General features: G+C 37.5%; 1 protein-coding gene across 2 annotated transcripts in view; it reads right to left on the bottom strand.

Moving 5' to 3' along the window:
• Positions 1-3,224: 3,224 nt before the first annotated feature.
• The window catches only part of LOC100890551 (protein sidekick-2), a 44,710-nt gene continuing 22,901 nt past the window's right edge, over positions 3,225-25,033 (bottom strand). For both annotated transcript variants that reach the window (XM_030996066.1, XM_030996065.1), the window contains exons 6-18: positions 23,371-23,522; positions 22,413-22,584; positions 21,865-21,953; positions 21,191-21,308; positions 18,307-18,408; positions 17,385-17,532; positions 13,745-13,890; positions 12,791-12,994; positions 11,713-11,877; positions 10,525-10,794; positions 9,725-10,042; positions 9,047-9,192; positions 3,225-8,288 (exon numbers count right to left, since the gene is read on the bottom strand). In XM_030996066.1, the coding sequence (XP_030851926.1) occupies positions 6,582-8,288; positions 9,047-9,192; positions 9,725-10,042; positions 10,525-10,794; positions 11,713-11,877; positions 12,791-12,994; positions 13,745-13,890; positions 17,385-17,532; positions 18,307-18,408; positions 21,191-21,308; positions 21,865-21,953; positions 22,413-22,584; positions 23,371-23,522 (3,737 nt within the window). In that variant the 3' untranslated portion in view covers positions 3,225-6,581. The remainder of the gene's footprint in view (positions 8,289-9,046; positions 9,193-9,724; positions 10,043-10,524; positions 10,795-11,712; positions 11,878-12,790; positions 12,995-13,744; positions 13,891-17,384; positions 17,533-18,306; positions 18,409-21,190; positions 21,309-21,864; positions 21,954-22,412; positions 22,585-23,370; positions 23,523-25,033) is intronic.

Raw genomic sequence — 25,033 nt, 5'->3', positions numbered from 1 at the left:
TCTTTAAAAAAAGATATATCTTTTTTCTCTATGACCTGAATCACACATTATATGTCCTAGTAATCTTCTACATGATATACTTTCCCCGCATCTGACTTTTTTTCATTATTTGATATTTAGATTCAAATTTTCAAATTCTATACCTTATTTGATCAAAATCACACAATCAATCAAATAAAGTTGGATCAAACATAATTTTTAATAATTGATGCTTCGGGAAATACATAATTTTGAATGATTTTTCAACATTTTCAGTGGATAATAGTCATGAAGTTCAACTCTTCTGAAATATGATCAAATATGAAATGACACACTCTAGATCTACCCGAGCAATCATAAAATTACCCAAATACTGTTAAGTGAATGAAAATATTAATCCAATTTTTTTCCCTTTCAAATAATTCCTAAGAAAAAAAAGTATAAGAGAAAGTATGAATCCAACTACTCTGCCATCAAAATCATAACACATCCTAAAAGATGTGTAAAAAAAGACTTGTAACAATTTTAAAAACGAAGAGTGTAAAGATTTGTGACCTTAAATCTATACATTTATACAAAACTTAACACGTATTAAACACTGAAGAAGAAAACAAAAATCAAATTTAGATTTGTCAAGAAATACTGGCGGTTTATCATGTTTATGAGACGAGAGGTAAGATTAAATTAGAACATCTTCACTAGTTTTTACATACTCTTTGTTTCATGTCACAGTTTTCATGATTTCCCCCCTTGTTACTGCAGAATTTACAAAGCATGAAATGTGATGTATTTTGATCTCTTCTCAACAGTATACACTATAGACAAATGTAAGGTAGATGACTGACAGAATGAAAGCTATGGAACACCACAATATGAACGATATTGATTTCTTTGGAACTCAATTGGCAGTAAACTCACAATTTTTAAACAAGTAATTTCCATTTTTCATTTTTTAACTTTACAATTAATAAAAACCTTTATCCATTTGCATACGGTATACATGATGTATAATTGTTTTTATTCTATGTTGGTTATTTCATTATTGGACAAACTTCAATGATGATTACAAATATTGGTAATATTTAAATATATTTTGAGAGAATTTAGGGTTTTTCAAGTAACCAATACACAAACTAGTGTACCATTTGCTAAAATTTATCACAATTAAACTGGTTGTGTAAAGTGACAATGTTTGGCAGTCTTAAAGCCTGACTCTAATGTAAAAAACCCTTGCAACCTCATTATTTTTCAAAATTCTTCCTAAATTAGTATGTTCCTTGGAGTAAATGTAGTTTGAATAAATGTTCTACATCACTATGAAGAACAAGAAACTATGAAAAACAAATACCACTACAAATGAGAGTCAACTTTCAACCATGAAGCGAAAGTCACCCAACAAGAAAATTGCAGAATTGAAAATGGTGAATTACTGTTTGTGTGTTCACATAAACTACCCATTTTCTTGTCACAAAATACATGATTACTGCCTTATAAATTTTATATGTACCATTCAAACTGTCGTATACCAGAAAAAAGAAGAAAAATTGTTAAAATTACTTCTCTCCTTTTCATTTGTGATGTTTGCGGTGAAGTTTACCTTCACAGGGTGCAACATGTAATAGATTTATATATATATAAATATATATATATAAACTTTCGATCACTCACTTTCATATGAAAAAAAGTATGCATACATTTTAAGAAACACTAGACTATACACTATCATTTTTACAAGTTGGCATGAAATACATTCATATACTTTTTTTTCTCCAAAATAGCAGAATCATCCTGCAATGATTTATGCAAGTGACTTAATATACATATATATAGATATAATATCTGTAGAATGAATACAATGAAAAATAATGTTTTTCTTTTCTCTTCTTTACAATAAAAACGGCTCCCAAAATAGTCCTCTTTTTTCCATCTAAGAGTGCATTTCACACAGAAATACATGTTCTATTCATCATTTTTTTTAAATTTGAATATGACTGTATTTGGTGCTAATCTTCTGTTCTTTTTTAATGACACTACCAAAATATGAAAAGAGTGCATTTTTATCGCAGAAGATCCAGGCATTCTAATTTTCTCCTAAAAAGAGAAGAAAAATTTGGTGCTTCATTTGAATAAAAGTATGTGGGCATTTTGGTGAGCCTTTCCAGCATGTACTAGATGTAGCATTGTTTCAGAATAAGTCAGAAATGTAAACAATTAATTCTGTATCAGTAATCGTCAAACCCCTTGATTGTAAATAAATGTCTGAGTAATCATGATGGTACAAATCGTTTCTATTTTCCCAAAGTGACGGTAGTGAGGAAAATCTGCATGCAAATTGTATGTGATTTTCATTCACTACCATCACTTTGTGAAAATAGGGACAAAATTTACCTCTGAAAAAACAAAATCTGTAGCGATTGTCCACCTTTCTAGAGTCGGCCCCTGACAGAAACTCCCTTATAAAGCTTTTTTGTTCAACTTCCAAACGAGGTGAATTTCCGCGGCTGGTTGTTAAGTACAGATGCCTTATTACAAAAGAAATATAAATAAATCAGAGAATATCTCAAAATATTCTTGAGCAGTATAAAAACTAAAATATGAAGGGATAACATTGTTTTGGTCAAAAAGATTGGTTTCCATATTACCCACACATAGAAATCATTTGCCAAAGATGAAATCCATGTATAATTTCAGTGGCTACAAGGCAGTGTTTAAAATGTAAAATCATTCTTCAAACTGGTTCACACAGGGGGCACTAAAAAAAAAATGCAATACAAAAATTATTTAAAAAAAATCTTTTTAAAGTAAATGAACAATCAATAGGCTTGAAAACATAAGGAAGCTGTGGGCAAGGGAGCCCAAAGCGTACTTACTTATACGTGTGTTAAAAGATATGGAAATGTGAAGAGCACTTTAAAGAGAAGGTTGAGTTCTGGGAAGAGGTAAAAAATAATTTGTGAGCGTTATCATTGTTATTATGCAAGGGTGGAAGAACATCAGATTAAACATGTTCCCTGAAAAGCATGGCTCTTCAAATGCCTTCATATTCTAAATGTGACATGAAACATCGTAAAAATCGAGGGTTGGTTTTTTTCGCCATGTGCTCATGTAGTCCCATATACATCATTATGTGTCCAGTGCCTGCAACTTTGCCAAGATTTGGCCAAATTTCTTATCATTTTGATGATTCCAGAACCTTGCACTACACACGAATACTTCTATACTAGATTATCAACCTTTTCTGATAGATTCCACACCGTTTCTTTCACAATGCAATTACATGACCAGAACTCAACTTCATCTTTAATTACGTCATTCTGTTTGAGTGCTGCGCTTTTAAGAAGAGAGATTATTTTGACCTGCCTGTGTGAACGGGGCTTGTAGATACATGAATAGTGTCCACAATGGACTTAAGTACAAGTACAGTGGGTAGAATCCAATTATTGTGAACAAAATCATTTGTAACCAATGCATAATCAACAAAATTATTTGAACTAGTGGTGTTATGTTTCCATAAAACAGGCAATTTTTTCAGAAATATGGTTGTAAATGCCAAGTAGTACCTTTTGTCCACACAGCCCATCTCACAAGCTATTATACCAAGTGACTGCATATATTTCCGATGTGCGGCCTTTATAGACAGGTTTTATCTATTGATATCAAAATCACAGGCCTTACAGATCTATAAACATTGTTGCGATGCAAACAAATTAAAGATTCCTTTCATTATTTTCTCAGTCTTTATAAAAAATCTCAAGCATTTCACTCAGGCGTTGGGGGATAAAAATTCATCAATTTAAAAAAACTGAGAAGCAAAGATCAGCATGTGTATGGTGAACTGCAACATGCTTCATCTCCCAAAGTTTAAGAGTGGTGTGAAACACCCTTGCAACAACCCTATTCAGGATGTAGAGTAACACTGTTGTCTTGTTTACACCAATATTCCTTCACTGGCCCATCCAAAAACAATTCAAAAGATTGAGAAGTAAAAATCTCTCTTTTTCCAACCTCTCCATATTTGAGCACACATAGCTTAAAAACTGACAACCCTATTGCAAGGAATAATTAGATACTAAATAGAAAATAAAAGTCAGGTTGATACCGATAGTAGAGAGGAAAAACAACAGCAATCTACGTATTGAAAGGTAATTGTCATTAAACAATCCTTTGGCTGTTTTTTACAGAGTGAAATCCCCAAAATATAAGAACGGTATTAAAGAGGACACATGTACATGTAAAAGAAAGATTAGATGTTTGATGCCATCGACATGATTAAAACTTAAGAATTAAATCCACTTAATTCTTCATGAAAAGTTGACACATTTAAAATCATTCAACCAATAATACTGTTAATGGTTTCTCAAAAATTCACAAATAAACATTTTCAAAAACAGATCCCTAAGATTTTCATACGAGCATTAAAACACAATTGTGACGTTAACTAGACATGGCTGATAACTGATAAAACATGACCATTCACAAACAACTTGTGTCCTTTAAACAATGACAAATAATAACGTGCAACATAAATAAGGTAAAGAGCACTAAAAAAAGCATATATGAACTACTGTTTGCACTGTTTCCTATACAAATTTCATGGCGTACTCGCATTTGTACACACGCTTGCAAAAACGACATAAAAAACTAGTCACTGTACATTTATTTACAAGATAAAGAGCTACATTCTCACGCATGCAATGCTGATTTGTTTTCAAACCTGATAAAAATTTGTTTCACATAAAAAAATATCAGGTACTTTGATGGTGGCGACTGCTGGCCTTCATACATGTAATTCTTCATCAATACATCAATAGTTTCACCGATGGGTAATATTAAAGGATTTTAAAGATATTGTCAATATCCATACACTCTTGCTCCCAAAGCCCTTTTAAACAGATTTTGCAATATCTATTTTTCGAAAGTGAAATAGTACAATTTAGGTGAAGGGTTAAAACCATGTGTAATGGTACATCATACGCAAGTTTTGATCAGTCATAAATACTGAGATTAGAAGGCCATCATGATAAAGTCTTCCTTTTATCTTCCATAGCTGAGGGAACTGCAAAATAATTACTAATGATACAAGTATACAATACCAATTTGTGTGAAGGGGTGAACATTGGAGTTGAACATTTCTTTTGCTTTATATTATGCATGAGGAAAACATGGTAACCTGACTCCTTGTAAAAACATTAAATTGTGATAAACATCTGTGTGAGCTCCACATACGGAAACAGCTATTTGAATTGTATGCATTTTGTAGAAATCATTTATCAGGAAAATAGCTTCTGCACCAATCTTGTCAATATCACAAGATAATCTCCATTTGTTTCCTCTGTTTTTGAAAAAAGGGAATGGATGAACGTGCTTATGTTATATGGTGATAAGTGCAACTGTGTAGTTCCACTGATAGCAATTTGTTTGATAACAATTTATGGGTGAATACCAAAATCAAACTTTAAAACTACAATATGAACTGCGGTTGATCATGACAACATGTTGAAAGTATCATAATTTTTTTAGGTTTGAAAAATACACACACACATCAAACGTAACTCGACGTCTTTTTGCCATTTAAGGTCGAGAAAACAAATCATAAAAATAGAGCCCATTTCATGAGCTGGAAAGTGAAGACATTTCCATGTTTTTTTTTATTAACTACACGATATTTACATACAAAGAAATCCCGGAGCGTTTAGCCCTCGTTTTTCCCACTCCGCAAGCTTCCGTTTCACGTTTGGCAACAAAGAGAGGTCTCTGAGCTGTAAGGGATTCTAAGACGAGTCTTGATAATTTGGCCCTTGTTTACTGGTAACGTTGTTACATACTGACAAGAATGAATTCACTGAAGAAGGGGAGAAAAGAGCTTGTTTTGCACGATAGATTGTCCTCTGTGAGTTGAGGGGTATTTAGTCAAAGAAACCTTACTGTCACTGCATTCCCCAAAAGACTAGGTCCAACTCAGCCAGCACATCTTGTCTACTGACATACCTCTCTTAATAAGTGCACCCATAGAAACTGTCCTTTGATTCTTGGAGGGCACACACCCACATGTGCAGCTAACTACCTGTGGTTGTACCTGCTCATAAAAATGTGACCACAAATTGCTTACATTGCCCAAAGTGTTTGCTCCATTTTGTTCACGCTCACGATTCACTGCACAACACCATTGCCTATCTTTAAATCATCTTTTCTAATGCTGATCATTACTGTCCTTCAAATGGCAGTCACATGCTTTAGAGGACATCACTGATAATGTTGTCCAGCGCTCACAGATCATCGTCCTTCTGCCCTGCAAAGCAACTTGATGTTATATTGTTTAATCACACTGGAAGTGATTTAAGGACCGAACATCTAAGGCCAACTGTTCCATCGTCCAAAATAAAACATTGAATCAGAAATAAAAATATCAAGAAAAAAATTCTTTGAAGAGAGGTAGATAACACCAAACAAACAGCAATTGATCCTTCATTCCTTTTCCATCGCTAAGACTTTCCTCAGGCATGAATCCTTTTCATGGTATCATTCAGTTATACACAGAGGTGAACACAGTTTAAATTGAATATCATCATGATACACACTATACAAAGTCAAACATGCAGCAACTAACATACAGCGAAATCACTTGAATGATTAGCAGGCAGTGCAGCTATATTACGGTCTGTCCCGATTCCCACGTAGGGGTCGTCGGGACGGAATTCCTTGCCAGGCGGCAACGGGTGATTGTTGTTGAGCGGCGGCGAAGGTGGCGGCGACGGGGTGCTGGGCGGAATTTGCGCCATTTGTTCAGGCGTGATATATGGATTGGCTGTATTATGGTTGGTCATCGTTTGACCGGCAGTTTTTTGTGGTGGCAGCATATCATGCTTAGAAACATACCCGTTTTCTCTCACATTAGGGAGTCCGTTGGGTATGTGCTTGATAGGGCTGGGTATGCTCGCTGGCAAACCATTTATGCTATCGCTTTTCGGATCCGCTAAACTTGGTTGATTTTGAGGGAGAGATTGTAACTCTGATTCTGTGATGTAGCCTGATTGGTTCTTGACGGGTGTATTCTGTTGAGGAACTGCTTGTGCTTGTGGAGCGACTGGAGGTGCTTGTGAAACAACCATATCCTTGGGGACATACCCAGTATCCACTGGCATATGTGGCTCTGGGGTTGAGATGGATGGCTTTGTGCAAGGCGCATCCACCTTCTGCGGCTGGTGATGTGGGGCGGAGCTTGAAGGCGAGTCTGCTAAGCCGAGGGTGCTGTAACCTTCTCCATCAGTCAAAGACGAATCACTCCCACTCTGCGACTTGGAGTCTGCCAGATTCTTGCGACTGCCTTTCAGGTCTTTCTTAGGCATGTCGGGGCTCATGTGCTTGACAGGCGGGGGTGGTTTTGTAGCTGGAGGCGAGGTGACGTATCCTGATAAATCTGTCTTGGAGACCGGGTGAGGATGGTTTCCAGGTGAGAGGGCTGTGGCTACGATGAACTCCTGGGGAGGTTGGATGCAACCAGCTGCTGAAACACTTGGCAAACTCATTGCCACCCCTTTGCTTTCCTGGGTGTTGCTATCTTCCCTCTGTTCAGTCTGGGCTGGTGCCCTCACACCTCTAGCTTCTGTCAGGGATTGGTTACTAGAGGCAGCTGCCAACTGAGAGTATTCAATGTCCGTCTCAGAACCTTGAGACAAACGAGCATACGCCAAAGGGTCTTCTGATGGCAGTGTTTCTACGCTGGTGATTGGAGTCAGTCCACTCATTCCAAGTCGATGATAACTGACCGTTGACTGACTGCCAAATGAAGCCTCACTCCTCTGGTCAGCAAGACCTCTGATTGGCACTGGTGGTGTGGCACTCGCCTGCAGAGGGACCTGCGACAGCTGGGAATATCCTTCACTTCCGTCACTCACATACTGTGCTGATTCTTTGGACAACATAGGGGTGGAGCAATCCGCACCATCAGCCTCGGCGATGCGGGAATACGTCACTGAGCCATCAGAGTCAGCCCCAAAGACAGTATCCTCCTCTTCATAGTCATCGCTCATGATGCGCATCATATGCTTGGCAGGTCCAGAAGCGCGCTCCTCATCGCTCTCACTGTTACTGCGGCTGCCCGTGTTCTCTCGAACATAACGCAGCTCATCGGTGAACCCATTCATGTCATGGATCCCTTGGTCAGTGCTGCTGTTTGTACTGGTACTCTCTTTGGAGGACAATCGGTCATAAGGAGGCTGCAGAAGATTGGTGGTGGAACTGGCCTGTCGAACAGTGTCAAACTTCTCCCCCTCGGTACGCAGAAGACGACCGTGCATAGGGAACTTATCCTGTGTAACAAATAGTGAGATTAACAATGTTAGTTTATTTCAAGAATCAACAGCATGACCAAAACATGATTTCTTGATCTACTAGTGCAACATCCTAACATGTTCATTATCTAGGGTGCACCTACGTTACTTCATAAATAATCTAATCAAATTGGGAAGTTGTAAAGTGCTATTAGTTGGCTTATCATCTATACACCTCATCATCTTTTAAATGGAGATTGAAAAGTATCTTTAAATGTTGCCTCTAATGAACAGAATCCATTTTTTTCCCTTCAATTTCAAGCATGCAAGTCGATTTGACACAGTACATGTTGCAGGTTCAAATCTCTCCCACTTTGAAAACTTTTTTACCTGACACAATTTTTTTCTTCAATCACATGCAAATGCACATGCAGTCGATCTCCCATACCAAGAATTGCAGTTAAAAAAAAAAAATCTGTCTTGAAAGATCTAAAAACCCTGTCTTAATTGGAAAATGAAGTCGCGGTTTACCCCCCCCCCCCCTTCCAATTAAGACGCATCAATCGGGGTAACGTCCGGACAATATCGAGGTAAATCTCACCCTAGATGAGCCAGGGTGACATTTACCCGGGTAAATTACGTCATCTCCGTGAAATGAAAAAGGTTTTTGCGGATGGCTGATTAAGACGGTGTCCAAAAGCTCACCCTGGGTTTTGCGATCAGACCCCCATTGTTTCTCATCCACATGTCGCTCGGGTGAGATCAAAAAAGTTCTATTAAGACGGGGCTTTACTTACAGGGTGATCGAGTACTGCTTCAATGAAGTATGGATCAGGAGCTGGCTTGAAGAGGTCTGACTGCTTCACCCAGATCAAGAAACAGAAGGCAGCGATCACAACAAAACTTGGCAGAAGAATGGCTAGTACAATGGTGACTACAGGCACTGTGTTACAAAAACAAGACCAACAGAAAAAGCTTCATCAAAATGCTGGTCAAATCAACAAAAGGCTACAAGAAATATACTTTGTTCATATTATAATATTGTGTCATCAAGCAATGGGTGGACTTACATCATACCCTGTAAGTCTTAGCCAAGGGATTTTGTAATCGAGGAGTAATGCCATGCTAGTGAACTAACTTGGTTTTGGACCCAGGACCTCCCAGTTAGGAGACCACTATTCTACAAGTGAGCAATTGCATCTCTATCTTATTTTGACATACCTTACAGGTTTATAAGGCGAGTACGCCTTCAATTAAAAACAAAGTTGTATTTATGGAATATCTTCTTAATTGAGAAATAATATTTTTTTCAAATGACAATCAGCTGCTAATCTGGAGACCCTCCACACAAAGAGACAATCAAATATAAAATATGCCAACATACCCTCGACTTAACCTAAAATAACAATCCACTTCATCGATTTTCAATCAAAATCATGAAGGGTTTATCCTGCTATATAAGCTCCAATTCTCACCTTCATGCAAATTGCAGACTTCAAAAGGGTGAGCAAGAGACATCATTCCAGCCAAGGGGATACTATCAACCTCGTTCACTGCAAACACCTCAAAGTTGAAAAAGGTTGCTCCATCCACCAGGTCGCAGTCAATAGGCACATCAGTGGAGGTCATCTGGACTGGTAGGGTCTCCTGCCATTCAAGCTCACTGTCTGCGGGTCGGTAGCGCACCATGTAGTAGTCGATAGGGCCGTTGGGTACAGCGGGTCTCCCCCACTTTAGCTTCACGGTGTCTTGTGCTTCCAGATAAATCTCAACATCGGTCACCATTAAAGGAGCTGAAGAGAATGGGAAAAAAGACACCACATTATAGTTTACTGTACATTTAAGAAACAACCTGCTGAGGTATTACGTGTTTGGAATTTTCGTTTAAGTGGTATATATATAGGTATATAAAGTACCTTAATTTATTGTGATATCACATTTCCTGAACTACCTAACTTGTTTGGTGCAGCAGTGGGATATGAATTGGGATATTACATATACTTAACTACCTCCCTGTCAATTACTTGTTTGGTGCAGGAGTGGGATATTAATTGGGATATTACATTTACTGAACTACCTCCCTAGGTACTATTTTGTTTGGATAACTTTAATATAGTGGTAGCAGTGGGTAACATCAGTATGTTATATAAACGATATATTACACCTACCATAATCATTTTCTTACACCCTGTAAAAAGATACTCCCTGTATCTTACATTATTAAGGTAGTGCACATTACATTACTAAGTCTTTGGAGAAGGATGTTCCAACTTACCACCAATATCTGTCGTGACGTATGTAACAGCAGCCTGACCGCAGGCAAGATCGGGAACAGCTTGGCTGCATGCACGAACTCGAATGGTGTAATGCAAGTATCCATTCACCTCCAGGGTGGCCGACTCGACATCGGAGATCTGTTCCTCACTGTTGTATTCGATGACGTAGTTCTTGAAGACTCCGTTCATCTGCTCTGGTGCTTCCCAGACTAGTTGGATCGTGCTGTCATTTGAGAAGGTCCGAACAAGGTTACGAGGCTCGCTTGGCTCTGTGGGGGAAAAAAGATAATAATAATAATAATAATATTCTAAAGTCCACTCCAAATTTTATTAAGTTAAACCGAAAATGGAAATTCTTTTTGCCCAATTGATCGTGAGCCCAGCCGCCACTGAGCAGCGCCAGATCGACGTTGCTCTATCCCTTATTGTTGAACGCCAAATAAGGTAGCAGCAACTCCCGTCTTTTAACGTTTTTTGGTATGACGCGGTCAGCGTTCGAACCCACGACCTCCCGGTGGTGAGGCGGACGCTCTACCAACACACTGAGCCAACACACCGATGCATGGAGATATTGAGTAATACGGTGACATTGCTGCAAATGTATGACACAAGATTATACTCTACAGCAGGTTACAAAACTTTCTTAGTCCATAATGGAAAGAACACAGGCGTTTAACAAAAATATTAGATTGCATGGTTACGAAAAATGATAACCTGAAAGGAAGAAATTCTAGCTGCATAATGTGATAGAACAAAGAAATTGAAAAAACGTCAACAAATGAATCGTCCATCTCGTATTCAAAGACACCTTATGGGACAACCTGCCTTCATAAACCATCCTCTTATGCAAAATTCTTCAATAAATGTCCCTAAATAAGGTTTTTAATCAGAAACATTAGCCAAAGGGGTACGTCTTTCTATAAAGTTTGTCACTAAGGCAAGTTGATAAGCATTATAAAACTTCTCATTCTGTAGCATAATTACATCTGGGCCTGTTGAATAAATCTTACCATCTTACCTTTGCCATCAATGGCAACTACCATGGTAACAGGGCTCAACAGCCAATCAAAATCAAGGTTTCCATGGTAGTTGCCATTGATGGCAAAGTTACCATCAAGGGTAAGTTTTGTGCAATGGGGCCCAGGCCTGGTTTTTACAATGGATAATGAGAAGTGATAGGCACTTACGTCCTTGAACGGTCTCTGCCTTCTTGAGGCTTGAGATAGGTCCCTGGCCTGCAGAGGTGGACGCAGCGATCCTCACCACGTACTCTGTAAAGGGCTTCAGGTCCATCAGGGTTTCTCTGAGTGGAAGGGGATTCCCCGTAACATTGAGTGCCTGCTGTGTTCCATCTAGAAGAAGGAGGAATTTTTAAAAAGCGAAGGTATTCAGCATCGTCTTTAGGGATATAGTAGATGGACAGCTTAGCTCTCTCGATTACTCTTTAAGGAATCTGGATGTTATTAGAAGACTGATGAAATTCAACTGATCAATCATTTCGATGTTAAGTACACAAAGGAAATAGAACTGTTTAAGATCAACCTTTGTTATTTCTTCACAACTGTTCTGGACACTGTTCACCGTATTTTGTTCATAAGATCTGTTTATATGTAAATAAAAAAAACTTTAAAAAACTATTAGGTCAGGGGAGTTTGTTTAAACATCTTCTATGAATATGCCTGTATAGCCTGGTATGTTGCATTCACATACTTTGGTCATAATCGAAATCAAATGGCAATTGGATAATAAATGGCCCTCTAACTATCACGCCTAGTTCCCATATGCCGCATTAAACATGGGCTTCCCTTCACACTTAAGTATATTCTAACATACAGCTAAGTGAGTATGCATAGGGCTTTTGCTGCATTTTTTTCACTGCATTTTTGTTCATCTCCCTTGCCATTCACTTGCTTCACACACAATGAAAACCCATTGCGTTCTAGCGCGGCATATGTGACCGAGCCTCTACGTGCAACACCTTTTAAAGCAGGACTGTACTACTTGTAGTTACTTGTCCCCTCTATATAGCCAACAATGCCTAAGCGGTAATAATAATAATAATAATAATAATTGGATTTATATCGCGCCTTTTCCAAAGGTTACAAGGCGCTGCTCTCCTAGACTTTCGACCTGTTGATCCCCCATGGTCCCCTTTTTCTTATGTTAATTGAGAGCTGATTTGATGAGATAACCACCTGTCAGTGACCTTGAGGGATCTCTAATCCCTCCTGGTCAAACTAGTGCAGATAGGCTTTAAGAACTTACCAGCGCAATGGGAGTCTGTAGCCAGAGAAACAGTAATGGGAGAATCCTGTTCCTGAGCAGGGTCTAGAGGGCAGTAGAAGATGGTGTAGAATTGAATCTCTCCGTTCCGTTGGTCGGCCAGCAACTCCTCCCATACGACCAGCAGCTGATCAGGGTGGGTCCCTACCGGACTGACCTGTAGAGACCGGGGTGAACCAGATGGACCTAACCAGACAAAGAAGAAGAGAAAGCTTGTTATATTTTGTACAATAGACTACAAAAATGTCCTACAGCAGACCTGCCAACCTCTGGAGTACAAAAACTGTATTTATTTATTAATCCTCAAAGTTGTGTTTTACTGACAAAAATTGTACTTAAGATCGATAAGTACCCATGATTTTGTCTTGACTGGTGTGTTCGATGAACCAATGAACAACCCCAAATTTCCGATGTGAGATGCTTGTAGGATACTTTACAGGACAGAATGGGCATTTTGCCATTGAAAATGGCAAATACCAACAATAAAAAAAATTAAAAAAATAAATAAATAACCGCCAAAACCTACACCTCCCCCCCCCCCCCCCCCCCCCCCCCCCCCCCCCGTACTATCGTATTTACTTCTAAATATCGTACAAATACAATTAAATCTTCCTGGTTGGCAGCTCTGCTATAGTGAGCAAAATACATTAGTGGGTGTACAAGAAAAATGGATCAAGGTCTACAAGGCAAATTTTAATATCACACAAATTTCAGGAGCAGATTTTTATAAGAGAGCAAGAGAGAACGGGGCATGCGAGAAAGAGCAAATAGAAGAGGGAGAGAAGAAAAATAAACAGATGAGAGAGAGAGACAGAGACAGAGAGAGAGACAGAAAGTTACAGAGATAAACAGAAAGAGAAAGAGAGAGAAAGAGAGAGAAACATAAGAAAGGAGAGATAGCGATAGGAGTGCTAATTGCCATCATTGCAAACTTACCCGATTGGGCTGTCTTGACACGGATACTGTCTTCGGGACTATCCCCAAGTTTGTTAACAGTCTTGACTGATACGCGGTATGATGTATAAGCCTCGAGATCTGTTATCTCATGGCTGAATTCTGTCGGAGAGACTTCTGCACTCCCCCTGAAAGTGAAACGATATGTCTTTGGCGTTAATACATAATATTGAATCTGTGACCTTTGACATCAACACCACAAAACTGTCTGTTCATTCTCCCATCCATTTACAAGCATATACTTAAAATCAATCAGTTTTAACATCATTTCTCGTTTTAGAGCTCTATTCAAACGTCACATTTTTAAAACAATGTCATCCTTGACTGAGTAGACCTTTTTTTTTTTATCTTTCTCATCTCTTCCCTTTCCTCTTTCTCATTCTTTTGAATTCTCCCTTTTTTGTATTGTGTGTGTTTGTGTGTGAATGTGTGTGTGTGTACGTGTGTGCATATACGTTGGTGATACCTGCTGACAGTAAAAGGTCTCTTATTTTATGTTGTTGTTCTTCTTCTAAACGTACATATATATATGCCTAGTAAGTTTGTTTTTATTATTTTCTATTTAATTTGATATTGTGTTTACCTTGTTAGGGGCTTCATGTACAAAATTGCTTCTTATAGGTCCTGGCCAACTACTTATTCTGTATTTATGACTTGTTATATATTTTCATGATGCCAATAAACTGAATACAATTGAATTGTAACAAGATACCCTTTCTTCAGTATGTTCTCACTTACAACCCTCTTTAATCAAGACCTTCCACGAAGGTGGGTTGGTGTTACACTGCCCACCACACCCAAGCTTAGTAATTTGCATGAATGTCTCTTCTTCTTTCTTCCTTTTCTCTTCTCTCTTCTTTCAAAGTTGCCGTTGCGTAATAGCTATTTTATACTCAGATAATTCATTGTCTCAATCATCTCCATCCAGGCAATTCTATGCCAGAGCAGTTCTCATGTTGATTACAATGTCTGTGTGTGCAGGGCGTGTACGATCATATTGTGCGTGTGTGTAAGAGGTGTGTATAGGGGTGTGTCACATGTATTTGTGTACCGTATTTGCCGGCGTAAAGGCCGCACCGCCGCATAGGCCGCACCCCCAACTTTGACATTTCGTAGAGAGAAAAAAAAAAAAAAAAAAAAACGGACCAAAGAAAATAATCATGATTTTCTCATAGAACTCTATTTTTCCTACAAACTAATACCAAAATTATCAATCATTTTATAAATTTACAGGAAGTTTACCTAAAAAATGATCGTAATTTAGCAAATCTTCATCGATTTTTAGGCAGATTAGCACATTCATTGGACACTAGAGGGCGCTTCGCATGCATACAGAAACATGAATGGCCTGCCATAACCAAGCTGTGGCCATAATGTTATCCGGTCTTACCCCTATCGTACCGCCAAATGGAGAAAATAAACAAGCTTTTGTATTGTTATTAGAGATCTACCGAGGTTAGTTTGTCGCTTTAATTAATTAGATAGTCTCAATTATAATTCAGAATTATCTTACTGAAAAGTTAAGAACACCGACGATTGCGCGAATCTCCGAAGCTGCGTTGGATTTTTTGCAACTCCCAGCCCGGTAGCTCCCCACCACAGAGTGTGTGAGCGAGGTATGATTTTGGTTACCGGGCCATGCGCTGTCTAAGCCAAGGACATTTTTACAAGTACGATTTTTAGTACGAGTTTCTGGTCAGTTTTCTTCTTATTTCTTTGGTTGCACAACGATTAAAAAGATAACTTCTTAAAATTTGCTGCTGACGTGGTTCAGACTAATTCTTGTCCGATGTGTTTTCAAGTCAATTTTGTTAATATATTTTTTTGTATGAAGTTGCCTACAAATAATGGACGTGCTGTTTTGACTTGCGATTTTTACTGTTTCGGCGTATACGCCGCACCCTGACTTTTTGATATTTTCTCTTCCAAAAATACTGCGGCCTTTACGCCGGCAAATACGGTATGTGATAGCTGGAGAGGTGTTCTGGCGTGGAAGTGCATGGATGGACGAGCTCAATAACAAAACAAAACAAGCTTTTTAACTGCACTGCCTTTTCCTCAGTATTATCTTATTCTTGTAATGCAACCTTCTTAAAATTGTGATGATTGTTAAATGTTATGTTGAAATGTAATTATTTTGTCTGTATTGATATATTTATTTATGTACATGTATATCACCTTTAAAGGTACTATGTCCCTTTTGCAGCCAACCTCAAATTCTGTAGAACTTTGCAGGAATTATGAATATGTCATGTATGTCCTATCTGTAAAATTTAAACGTTAGCAGTGTCCTCATATTCAAATTATGCAAGGAAACCCGTTTACTTGCTAGACTTCACTGTCAGACACTATTGAGTGACTGACTGGCTTTTTTTCTTCTTTGGTAACAACATACATGGAAAGAGTTGTAAAGGGTACATGAGCATTTGTCTACATCAATAACCCACTTCTTGTGATGGCCAAGATTAAACTGATTGAATCTTTGCCCAGCATAAAACGTATGACCATTCGGTACAATTGTCTGAAAATCAAGACTATTACTTTTGGGCTCTATAGCCCTAAAGTCAATTTGACAACTAATAGTCGTTATTTTCCCACTTGAAGACATTTTCAAGCCCCACCTTTTTTAGGGAAGTTCTAAATTAGTATTATCTTTCAAATGCAATTTGAATTTAACTTTTTCATTTTTTTTGGCCTGCAAATGGGACATAGTACCTTTAAATGTCTTCTGGGGGGCGTTTCACAAAGCCTTTTTTCAATGACAAATTACAAAATTCAGTGACAAATCTGCTGATAACCAATCAGAAGCAAGGATTTTAGTAGCTTATAACAAAAACTGTCATTTGTCACTGATGACAAGTTTTGTGAAACGCCCCCCTCCCCCCAGGTCTTACAGTAATGGCATTGTTGGGCTGTAGAGCAAGCATGTTGAGAAGCTTGTTGGACAGCACAATGTTCTAACAAGACCGCTTCATGCGTGATGCTAAATTTAAAATGAACTTATAATTTATGCTCAGGCATTGGAATCTTAAAGCAAGCAAGCAAGTGCTTCCCATGGATCACTAAGTATATATGCAACATGTCAGGGCCCATTGAGATTGTTAAAGGAGTCCTCTGCCAACCTGACAGTGCAATCTCTGTAACCAGAAAAATGCAGTTAAAGGGATCTGGTAACTTTGTTTCAGATTTTGAAACAAAATTCTGGATTTTGCTCATGCTGTAATGATAATTATAACCCTTTAGGTCAGTCAGGAACCCCATGACTTTTACAAGCCGATCGCCTGTCTGATTATCAAGATATTTATGATTGAAATTACAAATGTTGAAAACCGTTTGGCATTTCATAACACTACAGTCTATTGGGGAAAACGAGTTTGGTAAAACCGGTCACTCAAAGATTTTTACTTTTTTGAGGCACTTCTTGATCATTTAGAAGCGCAATTTTTGTAGTGCTTCAATATAACACCATATCACAGACACTGATAACACGTAGGGCCGTGTATCTTAGATTTAACATTGTTAAACGATCCCTTTAAAGGTGTCCTCTGCCAACCTGACGATGCTATCTCTGCAATAAAAAAAATTCAGTTAATGAAATTTAAAAAAATGATGGGTTGCTTACAGTCCAATACGGCCTTCAGTATCATCTTGGAACCACTCCAGCTGGTATCTTAGGATGTGGCCTGTGATTTCGCTTGGAGGATCCCACGCGACTAGGAGTGAATCGGCACGTCTCGTCACCACCCTCATGTTGTCTGGTTGGCGAGGAGCTGCAACAATGAATGAGGAGGAAACACAGTCAATGTGAAAGTTGCTTTCCTACAATTTATGATCAGCATATATAAATGAAATTCATGGGAACTGAGAAAACTCTAACTCTGGGAAATTAAATGCATGTACATATGAACACTTCTGGGGAAAAAGTATAAAATGATATGCAAATGGCCTCTCATGATATACACTTATACCATACTTTTACTACAGGAAAAGGTAAAGAGCTTTCTTCAACACAGAAATTCTTTCTACACTAAAAAAACAAAATGGAAACAAAAATTGGGAAAAAAGAAGAAAAAAATGGAGTTTGTACATCAACGAGCTTTCCCAGAATATAGACTGAGGTATTCAGTTTGTCTAACTTTGGGGCATGCTTTAGGTTTTGAAGAAGGGCAACACACTGGGACTGATAAAACATACAAACCCCGATCAAGAATGTGGGCTGATCTAGCTAACATAACAAACTAGGGAGTGTTTCATAAAGCTGTTCTTAAATTACGCATGACTTTACGAACGACTTGTATATGAAGTGCCAGAAAGGATGCCCAAAGTTTTTCCTGATGTTTTACCAAAGTGGGACTATATTTCCAATAACCTCTATTAAATTATGGCCAAAAAATATACTTTGCATTAAAAATGTTAGTTATAATAAGAATATTAATCTACATCCGCACAGTTCAACTTTAGTTGATGCAGTTAATAATGTGCATAGTGCATATAAGAGGGCCTAGTCAGTGTATGTTTCTACATATATAGCATGACTCACTCACCTGCTGTTTCATCTCGAAGGGTCGTTTGACCCCTGTTGACCCCCGGGCCGACATCGTTGTAAGGAGTCACATACACGGTTAACCTCACAAACTTATCAAGACCTGTAGGAAGAGGAAACAATTTCAATGAGGATCAGTGAATTTGAAGAAGAAAAGATGTGCACAAAAGATTTTTGTAAGGACAGAATAGGTACATATACTATACTATGTGCTGGACTGCACTGTCTACGAGACCTTCACCTGCAATATTACGATGCTGCTGCTGCTGCTGATGATGAAGATGAAAATTATAGTGACACTAATGGTGATCATTATGATTATGATGATGATGATAATGGTGATGATGATGATGGTGACGATGATGGTGATGATGATGGTGATGATGATGGTTATGATAATGATAATAATGGTTATGATGATGATGATGATGATGATGATGATGGTGGTGGTGGTGATGGTGATGATGATGATGATGATGATGATGGTGATAATGATGATGTCAAGAAGTCAATATACCGGTAGTACAAATTATATATTCTAATATTTCATATCTATCAAAATATCTTTTCATATCCCCTGAACCCTAACAGTAAAAAAAAATATCTTTTTATCATGCAAAACTGGAATGAAAATAAGAAAATTATATAATTGTATAAAAAGTCAAACCATGCATACATATGAACATTGTAAATAAAATTTAAGAATAAAGATTGATTTACGGAAGATCAATAAACTAAAGAGATTCAAGAAAACATATTAATAAGCTTTCATCAGAATCGCCTCAAACACAAAGAAAACTTAAATATATAAGAATGATATCATAAAAATATCATAAATAATAAAGTACATATAAGAAAAACGTAGTCTGCAATGCAGTGAAAAGTCTATTCCTCTTGCTAGCAATAAATCTGATATGTTATGTGCTAATGCTGAGATTGAACTGACTTTCGGTACTCTAAATACCAACTTGGAAAAATAAGAAGAGTATTGATAAATATATGTGCAAAGCATTAGCAAATGTGCTGGTGCTTGAAAGATAATCATTACAAAAAACAAGAAATAAAAAGTATAGATCTAAGGCTTTGAAACAGGGTATCATATTCAACTTGGTAACTTTACGATTCTTAGAAAAAACATGAATACATAATCTGTTTGTGAAGTAGGATTAAAGTTGAACTGACTAATATGGTGAGAGTTAATAGAAGACGAACGTAAACATTTGAATTTCGTTACGGTGTTCGCTTTTTATTTAGTTTACATGATCATAGCTGTAATTAGAACATTGGAACATTTTCTTTACTGTTAGCGATAATTTTTCACTTTGTATTGCATAAGATTACCTTTTGAACTTGGCATTTCTGAAGTTAGTTTTATCATTTTACTTTACTAATTCAAGCATTGCATCAAAACAATTAATTAAAATAAAAAAATGGCCATTACACTATTAAAACCAGGGAACACAAATCTTGTCTTGTCTGTTACGGCTCTTTAATTTTGAAGTCAAAAAGTTTCAAAATGGGCTTGAACAAACTTATATCTCATTAACTATGAATACTAAAAAAACCTGGAAAGAAAACCATACATAAGAGCTTTAAGTGTCAAGATAAAAATATAAATAAAAACTCAAGTTTAAACACGTGCTGGAAGTAATGTAATCTTTGATGCTGAAAAGATGAAAGGTGATAAAACTTGTATAAAAGAAACAGATCTCAAAAGGCTAACAAAAAATAAGCATCTGAAGGAAATTGCCTGAACTTCTAGTGTTTTACTTACTGGTTAAGTTGGCGCATACAATTGGAGTACTCGAGGGACCACATAATTCTAAATATTGTAGAATATTATCAGAGTGTTTTAAATTTAAGCAACACGATCAACAGACTTGTTTTCTCATTGCTAGGTTTTAAGTTAAGACTATATCCAGGGCATGAAACTATTGAGATTAGCCACCAGAAAACCAATTCTTTCCACTAGCAGACATTTGATATTAGAAATTAAACGCTCTCAGGTACATGAACGGTTGTCACTAAGAGTGACATTATCTCAAAAGGTTGGGGGGTATTCTGTCATACATTTCCGATCACAGAGGATTTCCGAAGAGATAATATCGCAATGGCTATTTCAGGGATCTGCTACCCCAGTTCTAGAGAAGTTCAAGGATTGCATGTTAACAACTACCAGGCAGTACCTTGGTACACAGAAACACGTACCATCCTCTTCCACAGGAAGAAGATAAGGGAATAGAAAATGATAGGAGTGGGGAGGGAAGGTTGGGCTACAGGGGGAGGGAAAGATGGGATACAGGGAGAGAGAAGGTTGGGCTACAGGGAGTGGGGAGAATGTAACTGCTCACAGCTGGAACTCTCACAAAACAAAATCATGTATACAGGTATCATTAAACTGTTGAAAATAAACATGTTGAGAAATGAGGTCCAACATGCTATGGGTAGCAAGATGAAAGGGGTAGTGAAAACTCCTCAAGTTATGACAAATAAAAGACTGAATCGACTGCAACAAGCAGTTACTTTAAAGGTGTTATCACGGTTTTGCTAGCACACTCTTCAGGAGAGATTAAATTGAATAGATGATTAAAAACAAGACTTGGGAAAAAACATTCAGAATGAAATGCAAATACAATCTAAATATAGTATTAATCTTGATACTTGATATATAGCTTCTATTTCATTCTTCATTATTGCTTTTAGTTCAATGAATTGAATGCAAACATTCTAAGTTTTGGATTTTACTTCTTGAACAGCACAAAAGCATTTTTAAATTTCTTCCGATATCCATGCATAAATTGATCACATTCTCCTGTTCTCTCCTTGAACAATTCACACCCTGACTACCATGGCAACAATGCAGATGCTTTGTCTTCTCTACATACCTTCGATATGTATTACATCGTTAGTGGTCACCATGTTTTGGACTACTCTGTCATCCTCATCGTGCACTGATATGTTGTAGCCAAAGTTTGGGCCTCTGTATTCAATCTCAGGTAGCGCCTGAAGGTTTGGAATGAAAAACAATTATGAAATTGTAATAATAATGACAAAATTTTATTAATAGTTTATTTTCATGCATTGCAAATCAAGTTATGATCCAGTCTCCTTATGCAATACCAAAGAAATTTAAACTGCTAGTTCATGGTTCAGCAGCCCCCCCCCCCCCCTTCATTCAGAGGGCTACATTATTTCGACACTTTACGCTATGAACATGACGGACAAAGAAAGAGGAAAAAATATACAGTTCCTCATTCTACCCTCAACAATTGCTGTGGTAGACAAAGGAACATCCCTTCACTGCTATTATGTCAAAATGTGTAGAACAGGTGTCACATGCATATTCACCTGTTCTACACATTTTTGCATAATAGCAGTGAAGGGATGTTCCTTTATTTACATCAATTGATAAGGGTAGAATGAGGAACTGTATATTTTGTCCTCTTTCTTTGTCCGCCGTTTTCATATAGTTATTTAGTAGTGTAACTGCTAATTGAAATAACTGACATCAAACTGTTCTATTGAAAAAATCCCAGATGGTAATACAAATTTGCCTCACCTCCCATTCTAGTAGGATATTTCTGGTATAGATAGGGTCATCAGGTGTCACAGTGTTTACTTTCAGTGTGCTCATGGTTGCAGCAGGTTCTGTAGCAGAAGATAGCATTCAAAGAATTCTTGACAGTTTCACACATAAACAAAATGTTTTTTTGACCTCTGGATAAACTGAGGCCGAATACTGTACACAGGCTTTATACTTTCATACATCTTCAAACTATCATATATCATCGTACAACATATTGTCACAGCTGAATTGAACAGCCTAAGACTGCCTACAAAACAATTATTACACAGAAATGCTCACTGTTTTACAAGCCATGGAAGATTGTCTCTATAATTGAACCTCTGTAATCGGGACAATCCATGCTTCTTTGTTCCAACTCATTACAGACTACACGTAGTATTTGAGTATATCTGATCTTCATCTTGAAGAATAGCTAGAAATGGCACACTAAAAGAATAAAAACAGTTACTAATTCAATAAATATAACAAAAACAAAAAAAGATCTCAATGAAAGTTAGTGAGCGGCTGGAATCTGATCATACCTTCGGCCATGGTGACCACTTCAATTGGCTCGGACCAGGTCCCAAAGGGATTCCCAGGGTAATGTTCGACCAGGACATCATAGGCACAGCTGACCTGCACAAAGTAGGTGGTGTAAGGGTCAAGCGCTGACAGGACATACTGTGTGTCCGATTTGATGCTTTCCAGAGAGACCTAAAAATGAAGAATTAAAACAAAAATGAATGACCTTTCATGACCTCTCCAAGACTTTTATTGATACTGACAAACATTGTAAAAATGCTCTAGGACTACAGATAGTTTTTAAAAGCTGTATAAATCGTTTTTGCACGAACATGAATTCATTAAAGAACTACATAACATATAAACTTGGAAAATCCACATCAGAACATAATAATAAAGATAAACGGTTCAAAATCCCATTTAGGTCAGTTCATTTTGAGGCACTTTTCAGACCCAAATTAAATTGATACATCTCAAGTTTACAGGGTTTGATCAGACAATGAGTGGAATGCCAACAACTATCATCCCTCATCAATACTACAACCATTCTAACTCTAGTGACCAGAAACTTTTTCAAACTCTAAAAATCCTGAGTTGTTATTCAATCTTTGTGTAGCAGGAAAGTGTCATGTATCTGGACCACTCATCAAACTCGCGAAATTTCATACTGTTTCTGGTGTTACAGTAGGGCAAATTCATGCAATGTGTCTTATGACATACGCATCCAATTGTGCTATGTGTCCCATATGCATCCAATAACATGCAATGTGTCCCATATGACATTTTCCCACACATTTCATCAAAATAAAGAATCAGTTGAAATGACTAATAACTAATAGTACTTTCTGCTGTCACTACCATAAGTTGTGGTCATATCAAGAAAATTTTCATTCACGGATGAAATGTGTTGATAAATGTCAGGTGTCGTACAGGACACGATGGGCGGAATCGCTCAGGGGCTCAATAACATCAACTCACATTCTGCCATTCTTGTTCCTCTTTGCGGTACTGTAACCAGTAGCGCAAGCCGTAAGCAGTGCTACCCCAGTCAGCAGGCTTTTCCCATGACATAGCAATCTTCCGTCGTACGCTGACCTGTGCTACAACATTCTCTGGGGCATTCGGGCGAACTAGAAATGAAAGATTTATGAAAATTTTAAAATTTTAAAAAAAGAAGATTTTAAAGTCAGGTGTTTAATGAATTGTGCCACATTGTTGTAGCACTAGTGCATTTTTTTTTGGACATAGTATTTGAAGAATTACACGAGCAAACATCGCTACACATTTTGAAGTCTGTCACAGAACAAAATGGAGTCTGTAAATTGTATATCTGATAGGGAAATATAACCTTTACACTTTACCCAGAAGTCACGCAGAAAAATCAGGTTCCGATCTATAAACTTTCTAAGATAACTTTAAGGAGCTATGTTCTACATTCTAAATCATGTAACACGATGAGTAAATTCAAGCATTCTTTTTTTGACCACTTCAAATTGCATAACTCTTAATTGTTAAATGACTACTTAAGTTGTTCAGAATCAATGTGGTATGTGTTTAATTAACGTGAATAAGACCACTGTACTAATAATCAAATCACTTTACATGTAGCATATATGATGAAGATAATCTTAGCACAGAAGCCTCACATACACTGAACATGACACTAAATACAGAGGAAATCAATTTGGGAATCAAGCACTTAGTATCTATTTCTGTAACTGATATAAGCGATATTCATCATTATATTAAAGCCTTGAAGAGTAAGCCAGTTCATAGTGTCAGTCTGAGCATGAGCAGATAAAGGTCATTGCAGACCAAATTGTGAAATACATGGGAGACAAAATACTGGATACATGCTCATGGAAGTGATGTAATCAATATTTATTTATGCACAAGCAGGGCACTCCATGATACACAGGTGGAAGTATTCCTTGAAAAGGGGAAACAAAGGCTATTTATGTAGCACCTCCATCGCTGTAGGAGTGATTATTTCAAAATGTACAAAGTGGGACCTCTTCATGTTTTGAAGATCTGTGGATATTCAAGGTCATTTGGGACATGTGCTAACCCTGAACTGGTCTATTGAACTCATAAGCACATCTACTACACTATCATAGGAGTGCTTCTCATCGGCTGCCATCGAGAAGGCAGTTAAGAGCCTTCCTGTGGGCAGCCAATGATGCAAAGAAAGCTATTTCTAAAATAGAATAGAATCTAGGACAAGTATCTAGTCTCACATATCATTCAAACTGCAGAATGCCGACATATAGCATAGATAGTCACTAGTTTCACAAACCAGGGGGGTGTTTCAAAAAGATTAATATCGACTTTCGTCAGACTTGAACCATGGCAGGCCATTCATGCTACTAGTTGCTCTCACCATTGGTCTCTCAAGGGATGTCACAAATCTACAGACATTTTTGATACTTCACTGTTGAAGAAAAAAAGTGTGGATATGTGCCCACGATTTGTATGTCCCTTGAGAGACAAATGCCAGTAAATGGTGAGAGCAAACAGTGGCATGAACGCCTGCCATAGTTTAGTTTAGTCTTTGTGAAACATCCCCCAGCTCTGTGTAATATTCTTTTGAGTATGCAAGCAATGCTGATTTCTGCAACCAGTGACTATTAATCAAGAGAAA

Source organism: Strongylocentrotus purpuratus, unplaced genomic scaffold (genome assembly GCF_000002235.5).
Source record: "Strongylocentrotus purpuratus isolate Spur 01 unplaced genomic scaffold, Spur_5.0 spur5_scaffold_3, whole genome shotgun sequence".
Classification (NCBI taxonomy): domain Eukaryota; kingdom Metazoa; phylum Echinodermata; class Echinoidea; order Camarodonta; family Strongylocentrotidae; genus Strongylocentrotus; species Strongylocentrotus purpuratus.
Note: the sequence above shows the minus strand (reverse complement) of the source record. Positions and strands in the feature narration are given on the sequence as shown.